Source organism: Pseudomyrmex gracilis, unplaced genomic scaffold (assembly GCF_002006095.1).
Source record: "Pseudomyrmex gracilis isolate BER0280 unplaced genomic scaffold, ASM200609v1 scaffold_159, whole genome shotgun sequence".
Classification (NCBI taxonomy): domain Eukaryota; kingdom Metazoa; phylum Arthropoda; class Insecta; order Hymenoptera; family Formicidae; genus Pseudomyrmex; species Pseudomyrmex gracilis.
Window position 1 is genome coordinate 189,232 of NW_018020743.1, and position 9,075 is coordinate 198,306.

The window sequence follows — 9,075 nt, forward strand, 5'->3', positions numbered from 1 at the left end:
GTCTCTCTTTTTTTAACGAGAGGAAAAAACAACGACGCGGTCACGTATATATATATATATATATATAACAGACGGTACGCTTTAAATTGTTTCAAACATTCATTTAAGAAAACGAAATTTTGTATCGCAGATATACGCGCACGGTCCGCTTGCGACGGAGAACGACGTTCTAATTAGACTTGCAGTTAATTATTCATTGCGTCAACTGCGCGCGAACCTATTGCAACTGCGTGAGGTTACTGCAAACTCGCGAGAAGTGCTCTCTCTCTCTCTCTCTGTCTCTCTCTCTTTCTCCGAGAACGTGCTATTTAACGTCAAGCGAAGTTGACGCAGAGACAATGCGATCTCGCGAAATGACACAAAACACTGCGGAGTACAATCTTGTACGATCAAACGAAAAAAAAAAAAAAAAACACGCGCGCGCGAGTATTTCGCAACACATCTATTTAATCGCGCGCAACGGGCGGATGTGTGTGAAAATTTTGCGTAAATATATCGCGAGATATCCAAACGTCAATGATAATAAAACACCAACCGTCGATCCACGTTACATCGCGTCGATGTATCGCTAACGTAAACGGCTTAACGCCGCGTGTCAGATTCCGCGTCAATCTTCGAAGCGATCGCACGTGTGTGTAATTTTGATAAGCGCGAGTGCCGCGCGCGTTGATCCTCCATTGTCTTCTGGCTGAGCTTGTCAGCGGATACATTCGGCGGAGAGATCCGGAGTAAAGGAATCGGCTGACACACGACGCCGTCGTAACGTATATTCTCGATGTATAGTCCCCCACGTTTAATTAACCGCGGAATATTCGGAGAATGTTAGATCGCGCGGAAGTTTGTTCGAGCCTCGCGCGCGGCTGATGACGTAACGAGCTGTTAAATTCTGTTTAACGCGAGATCGGGGTATCGGCGGTTTCTATCTTTCTCTCTCTCTTCCTTTGTGTGTTGCGTCTGAAGCCGTCTGCGATGAAAAACATTCATTAAAAAAAATATCAAAATTTTAATATCGGACATTTTTGCGACGTGAAAACGCGAGCGAGAAAATCGATGAAAAGTTTCGATGAAACGAGCCCCCGAGCCATTTTCCACACTTTTCTTGTCGTTGCGATATTATTATCGTACGTCTCGCGCGAACACGTCGCTGCCGAACTATCGTTACGGTATATTCTTGATAAAAAAAATGGCAAGTCTCTCGACTCCCGTGAATCTATCGGACGTCGTTGCGGTAAAATTCTTTGGTCTAACATTCCCGTGTGTTTTGAAATTTTATTACGCGTGTCGTTGCGCCGCCGGGGGGAAAAAAGGGTAAAAGTATACACACCGCGAGAGCAGCGCGCGCGCGCGCGCGCAAAGAGGATTCACAGAGGGAGGCATGTGCGTGCAAATGGATATCCCGGTATTTTTCCGCGTGTAACCCCTGCCGGACAAAACGGAATCCATTACGGGATCCTATGTAAGGAGCGGCGCTCAGCTCGCGCGTTTCTCCCGTGGCATTTCCATTTATATTACCTTATCGTTATTCTTCCACGTGCCGTGCCTCTCTTCCCTCTTTTCTCACCCTCTCTCTCTCTCTCTTTTTCTCTTTCACTCACTTTTCCTCCTGCCGCGCGCGTTCCGGATCCTCTTCCGACTCTGCCTCGGTGCTCCGGTTATTTCCGACCACGCAGTACCAAGGTGAAAACGCACTTGCTCGACCAGCCCGCTTCGTCGCTCGCCTCGTACTCGATCCTGTGACCGCCGATGTCGAAGCGACGACCCGGACTCTGTGAAAAATATGCGTGTCGATGCATGTCGACGGTGTGTGTGTGAATTCGCAAAGAAAGCAAATATGTAAAGGAAGGAAATCTGTCATGAGAGACGAAATTTCGCGACACAGCGAACACGAAACTCCTTCCGCGAGAGAACCCCGGAATTTGAATAAAGGGAAAGGGATGACGACGCGCGGGAGAAACCGCCCGCGAGCCGCTTTTCGTGGGGGATTTATCCAAGGCCAAAATCCCGCGCGCGTCGTCTCGCGCGGACGTAAAATTATGCTTAACTACGCGATCCGCTCGCGGGCAAATCCTCGTTGGTTTTCGCGCGCGCGCGCGCGCGCTCATGAATCCCCGGGTATCGCTTTTGCGCTCGTTTCTCTTTCTCCTCCTCATCTCTCCCTCCCTCCCCCTCCCCGTACACGTTTTAGCGCGCTCGAAAAATTTGCATAATTTATCAAAGCGCACAAAGCGATGGGGAACTAGGGTATAATTCGAGCAATAATTGATGCGCGTCGACAAATAAGCTTAATTAAAGCCGCTAACAATGTACACTGGTATTCTGATACGACGTCGCGCGCGTTAATTTCCGAAAACCGACGTTAATTAGTCAATCAACCGCGCGTCACAGTTTTCATTCTGTGTAAAAAGAAAAACTTTAACGACGTTAATATCGTCACGTGCGGGCGCGCGCGCTTGATGCCCCCACATTATCGAGAACATTTGGATGATTTATTCACATCCCACGTGGAGACCACGTTTGATTGCGTTTTTACTACGGGCGTTTCGCTCGTCGAATTTATAAAACGCGGGCAATCAAACGATGACACCGCGATAACACGATCGTTAATGAAGATATCTCGGCGCGCGATCGTAAAATATTAATAATGATTTGTTAAACGTGCGACTACCATCCAAAATCACATTTTAGGCGATTATTTGACGCGCGCGCGCGCGCGCGTGCACGTAATATAATGCGTATTATATTGCGGGAATGCTGTGTATCAGAGAGCTTTTTGCAACGCATTATTCACAAACGTTGATGGACTTGATTATTTCAATATATAAACCAATTGCGCCTGTATCTACTATTGACTATTAGAGATGAAAATTATAATATATCAGATAATTTTCATTACCGTACAATTACATAGATGTCGAGTGATCAAGCGTGTACATTAAAATATTAATTATTTGCGTCTAATTACGTGATGCATATACATATATATATATATGCATATACATATATATATATGCATAAAGTTCGGGATTATAAGCGCGCATCGTTCAAAACGAATCGTTTATCGTGATTAGCGTGAACGCATAATGAAATTTCACAATTGCATATCCGATGTATATATTGTTATCGCAAATGACTATATTTAAGTGCGAACTGTCACGGTATAGAGACACCACACGCGCGATAACAAGAGCCATTTTGTTTCTGATGACTTCGAGAAGACTCCGAAACTGAGTCAACGGACACCAGCACGTTTCGGATAACTCATCGATCTCTCTACATTAGCAGAGAGATAAGTGGTAAAAAAGAAAGTGAGTAAAAAATTATAGTAAAAAAAACTCTCTTAAATAGAATCAGTGCGTTGCACTGAAAATCGGTACACCGAAAAAATTGTATTCTTGTTTTGAGGATATCCCACTTACTTTAAGTATATTTTATACTAAAATAGGCGCCAAGAAGAGTTTCTTATTTTAAGAAGAAAATCCTCTAAATAGTAATATTGATAAGAATATATACTGATTAGAATATAAAAAGCCTCTATAAAAAAACATATATATATCTTACTATCGAAAAAGACTATATTCTTAAATTAATAATATATTCTTAAATAAAGAATATATTTTTTATTTCAGAATAATATCATCTAAAATCTTTAAAAAGATTTTTTAAGTGTAAAATCTTCTACTTACGAGAATATAATTTTTTCGGTATACGTATTTGACTCAGTGGAAGACTTGTAACTATAAATCAGTAAATATTTACCGATTTTCAGTGCAATGCACTGATTCTACTTAAAAAACAAAAAAAAACATATTGCAAATATTGAGATTCTTACCTCGTTGTTATTGATTCGCGTGACTTTCACGTTGTCCGTAAAAGTCGGCTCCGTCCACGTGATTGACGTCCCATTTTTCCCGATAACCTCGATGTCCCCGGGACAGTCTTTGACTTTCGGCGCCTCGCCGCCTAGATAGTTCGGAGGATTAGCAAATTGAAGTAATAGCGGATCTCCCATCTCGTGCTCGATTTATCGCTCGCTCGCTCGCTCGCTCGCGTCGCTGAGCGAGGAAATTGCAGGCCGTAAGAAAACTCGGAATCGACGGCGTGTCAGAAAGTTCGATTTCCGCATCGTCGTCGAATGATGAATCGGCAACTCCGCGAGCGCGACACGAAGTGTATTATATTCGTTCGCGAACGAAATTCATTTCTTTCTCTCTCTCTCTCTCTCGCGTGTATTTTAAACGAACGCAACGTGGCGAATCGGATTCGGAGGTAATTTTTAAAGAAATTTTCGAAGAAGAAACCCACGCGGATTATAATTGCGCCGGAAGTTTTCCCCCGCTTCCCGTAAACGTGTATTTTTCATTCAAACGGCGCGGTCGTCGACCGCTCGATAAAAAGGAGAAAAACCGCGTCTTTGTAAACTTTTATAATTTCGTAGGGTACGTGTACCCACCGCGCTATAACGCGCACTTTGATATAGTTTTTCTGGCATTGTACACTCGTCCGGAAAAGCGTATTCACGCGCGCGCGCGCGCCCGAAGTTTTCTTCGTTCGTTAAAAAAAAAAAAAAAAAAAAAAAAAAAAAAAAAAAAAAGAAATAGCGATTCAAGTTGCGGACTTGTCCGCAAAATCAGGCCAACGTTTCCCCGAGAAAACTCGTTGGCTCAAGTGTCAGTGATGAAGCCGGAGTTTGCATTAAATTAAGTTTCGTCAACTTATACTTCTAGACACAAATGAGAGCCTGTACTCTTACAAGAGAGGGATCCGCGCCAAATGCAATCCTCAAATCTCGCTTTAGGTTTAGATGAAACGCGACTCCGTTTCGTGCTTCTTCCCGCGCCCAGAATGTTTAAGTCGTTTAAAAAGGACTTTTATTTAAGAGAGAAAAAAAATATATACACCAAGTAGCAAACATCGCGTCTTTCATTTTTCTACCAACGATATTGCGTACACTTTTACAAATCTCATTTCGCAAATAATTCCCCCTCCTCCCCAAACAAACAAAAACACAAAAGAAAAGAAACTTTTCTCTACTCCATATTTTTTTAACGCGAGATCGAAGTTTGCAGACGTGATAAAAAATTGAGTAATTTTGTTTGTTTGTTTTTTGCGAAAAATATTGTCAAGATAATTTTCCAGCGAATGCAAAAAAAAGAGAGAGAGAGAGAGAGAGAAGTGAGATGCGAAGTTCGCTCGAGATCGTATAAAGATCTAACTTGGCGGCGGCGGCGGCGGCGGCGCGCGACGAATTCGCTCTGGAAATGTATTTCGCTCACGTTCCGAAAAGATGCATCAACGTAGACGGGGGGTAACACAAGGGACTGTAATATTCTTAAGACGCGTTTCAAAAGAACTCCCGCGGACTTGAGCGGGTCGGACGGAAAAAAAAAAACTTTTGATACAACGCGCTCATTTCGGTAAGTGAGACATCCAAACAATTTATCGACTCGCGCGCGCGCGCGCGCGCAAAATCCCGAATTACCGCTCGGGGGGCTCTTGTAAGCAAAGATCGGAGAACATTTCAATCTCTCGCGCTGTTAATCAATGAAAAGGGAACCATATATACGAAAGTTTACGACGGTTAAATGATTTACGACGCGCCCCCCGAAGAGAGTTCGTTGCAGTTTATTTAAACATGTGTTCCCGCGAAGGAATTAGGACCGACCTCCCCACGTGTTATCTTTCATCTCTATCCGTTATTAATCAAGATTTACAAGGTTCAAGAGACGTTCATCCAGCGCGGCGGCGTCTCTACTCGAGTGCAATCTCTATAATCCGGATTAATTAATGCGGGAGGCGCATGTGAATTATCCCAGGAGGAGTAAATTGAACATTGAGACGAACAGTCAGATCTTTAGAAAGCTTATATATACGTTTGTATATATAACGCATTTTGGCGCGTTGCCAAAATTTATCGCTTTTGCGATAAATATCTTCGAACATATGGATGTTTGAAAAAAAAACAAACAAACAAAAAAAAAACAAAAAACTGATTCCGGTGTCGGTTTAAAAAGGATTTTTTTTTTTTTTTTTTTTTTTTTTTTACATTATTTTGGAGGTGACACTCTTGAGAAAAATTGACAGCTCTTCTAAAATGCTAATCATATTTTACAATGACATTGTCGGAAATTTATTGCCATTACATGCACGGTACTGTTTGCAAATAATGTTCTAATAACAAAAAACTTTTTTTTTTTTTATNTTTTTTTTTTTTTTTTTTTTTTTACTCCGGGAAGAAACGCAAATTTCGAAAAAGACATTATGATAACACGCACGGTCTTGCGTGTGCGCAAAACGGCGTTCTGACGCGTTGCGCAATTACAAATTAATAATTTGCCATTTCAGCTTGTTAGGGAGGGCAACTGTCATTATCACGTGCGTTCGAACGAGAATCTCATCGTTAGTCGGAGGTTTATGTGCGTAAACGCATCGTTAACGCGCGCATCCGCGCAGATTAATTACCTTTGACGATAATGCGTAGAACGCAGCTGGCCTGTTTCTTCGATACCGGGTGTCGCGCGTAAAATGTTATCTCGTGTATCCCGGGGGTGAGATTCGCCTCGAGTCGCGTGCCCCACGACGGCTTTGATCGTACGTAACGGAACCAATCGAGATCGGTAACCGGCTGATCGAAGGTAACAAACGCCTCGTCTCTGCCGGGCGGTAATTCGGCTACGACGTCCTTCGGACACTCCAATCGGGGCTTGCTGTATCCTGCAGAGTAAAGAATGTCGCTATACGCGTCTCTTTCGACAATCTCGCGCCGAAATTTTTCACCGCGCGTCCGAAAGAGTTTCCTTTTCTTTTTTTTTTTTTTAATGAAAAAAAAAAGAAACAAATTCTCTCTCTCTTTTCAATTTATATTATGTTTATAATTCACTTCGCTCAAAATTGAGGAAAGTTTAAGGACCGTTTTTGTTCAAAGAAAGCTGCAATTTTTACCGGAAATTTATTTATCTTGTTTATTTGCGATGAGCTATATAATTATTATTTATCTTCTTTATTTGATCTATCCAACTTCCGCAGAATCAATATATATATATCGAAAGAGGATCGAAAGAGAGAGAGAGAGAGAGAGAGAGAGAAAGAAAAAAAAGAGAGAGAGAAGAGCTAACGAAACAGAACGAAGGCTATATTTCATCGAGACTGATGATGTATCGTTTTGAGAGGAGACTCCCGGTGTGTATTTACTCACTGACGCATTTTCCGTGCTGCGGTCCATCCCAGGTGCCGTCGGATCGACAGGTCAGCTCGTAATCACCGCGAAGCTGGTACCCGCGAGGACATTTCAGGAAACATCTCGTGCCCGGTCGATTGGGCTCTTTTCGTCTGTCGCGCCAAAGCTTTGATGTTTCCAATCGAGAACAAATTAGGTAACCACGACTCACGGTATTCAGCGGCAAACAGGTGATGCTGTTTATATCTGTGTGTGCGAAACGAATTAAATGAAAACATTTTTATAATTTTTTTTTTTTTTTTTTTTTTTTTGCCAGAATTTTTCATCTCGCCGACGACGAAGAAAATCGATCGATTTCAAGAATAACACACTTTAGAACTTTGATATACTTGACATTTCCAGACGTGCGTTAATTAACGCGCTTATTTATTCGCTATCTGATCAAACGGAATAAAATTCGGTGGCAAGTGTGTTGTAATTTTTTAAATAAATTACTTTTTTTTCGTAATGTCTCCGGGTGGCGGACGTTCGATTAGAGATAAAAAAAACCAAAAAAAATATCGGTATTTATTATTCCGTTTTCGCGCGGTACAAACGGTATACGTTGTCGTTTGATGACCGCGGAAATAAACACGCGGATTTGATGGTTATTCATCGGGCGCGGGCGCAGTTATTCATTGTGCACTAAATGCACCTGCGCTCCGCCGAACCTAACAGTGCGCACAGTAATGCGCGGGGTTATAGTTCGCCAACATTCACGTACGGCTCATAAACCCTCCCGCAGACTTCCCCATTAATCTGTGCGAGCGAGAGAGAGTTCAAAGCGGCGCCGTCCCCTCATCATCGACGCGGGTATTATGTCAGCCACGTCAGCCGCGACGCGCGTTTACGTATCAAATGCGATATATACGTGCGTATAAAGCAGGAATTACAAATGGGAAGGAAGAACCTGTATCTCAGCCCGATCAGACATCCGGTTCGGAAACCGTTCCAGCGTGACAACTTTGCATAACGCCGCTCCGTTCCGACGCAACGAATCGACCCCGGGGTCGAGTATATATCTTATATAACGCCGCGCGCGTCGCTTCGAAATTTTTCACAAAGTTGAACGCGCAAAAATTGAACGTTAAAAAAGTTTATTTTACGCGAGAAAACAACGCTCGAAGAGAAACGTCCAAGAGATAAACTTCAATTTGAAGCACTCGCCGCGCGATTCGAAGCCGCGCGCGGAATCGTCGAAACACGCACGCGTCGCGTTCGATCATCTCGCGCGCGAGAGAGACTACAGACGTCGAGCAAGTGACGTCTTTGTCAAGACGTTTTTTTTATACGTACCCACGCAGGATTTCCCGTCGGATGACAAGGCTTTTTCGTCCCCGTCGCAGGCGCAGAAGAAGCTCCCGTCCGTGTTCTCGCACACCTCCGTGCAACCGCCGTTATCCACCGCGCACTCGTTGATATCTGCAAAATGTTGCAAGTTTCGCGCTCGGGGTCTCATCATTTTTTTTCTTTTTTTTCTCCCGAAGGGGGAAAAACAATACTTACATAGAATAATATCGATTTTTTTTTACGTCGATCTCGCGCGGAAAGAAAAATAAAAAACGGCACACAGAGCGTCTTTAACTCTTGATTTTACCCTCTAGGGGGAAAGAATCTCTGCATCGTGTCGATGACACGCATCCATTTTGTGCGCGTGACAAATTGGCAATCCCCGAGAGAGAGGACTGGTTTTCTCTGTTTGGGCGTCGCATATACAGGGTGCGTCGCCAAAATCCGGACAAATTTCAATTTGATATTTCCTCCGTTCAGTACCATTGGCAGATGTCGCGATTGGCATTCAAATAGCTTGACGCATGTACTAAACTACCATAACTTCGAAACAGTCGCAATGTTGAAACCCA

The 9,075-nt window shown here is 43.2% G+C and overlaps 1 protein-coding gene across 2 annotated transcripts in view; it reads right to left on the reverse strand.

Moving 5' to 3' along the window:
• Positions 1-1,099: 1,099 nt before the first annotated feature.
• Positions 1,100-9,075, reverse strand: part of LOC109857445 — a 28,778-nt gene continuing 20,802 nt past the window's right edge. For both annotated transcript variants that reach the window (XM_020433744.1, XM_020433743.1), the window contains exons 8-12: positions 8,510-8,635; positions 7,193-7,420; positions 6,460-6,711; positions 3,830-3,960; positions 1,100-1,766 (exon numbers count right to left, since the gene is read on the reverse strand). In XM_020433744.1, coding sequence (XP_020289333.1) covers positions 1,653-1,766; positions 3,830-3,960; positions 6,460-6,711; positions 7,193-7,420; positions 8,510-8,635 — 851 coding nt within the window. In that variant the 3' untranslated portion in view covers positions 1,100-1,652. The remainder of the gene's footprint in view (positions 1,767-3,829; positions 3,961-6,459; positions 6,712-7,192; positions 7,421-8,509; positions 8,636-9,075) is intronic.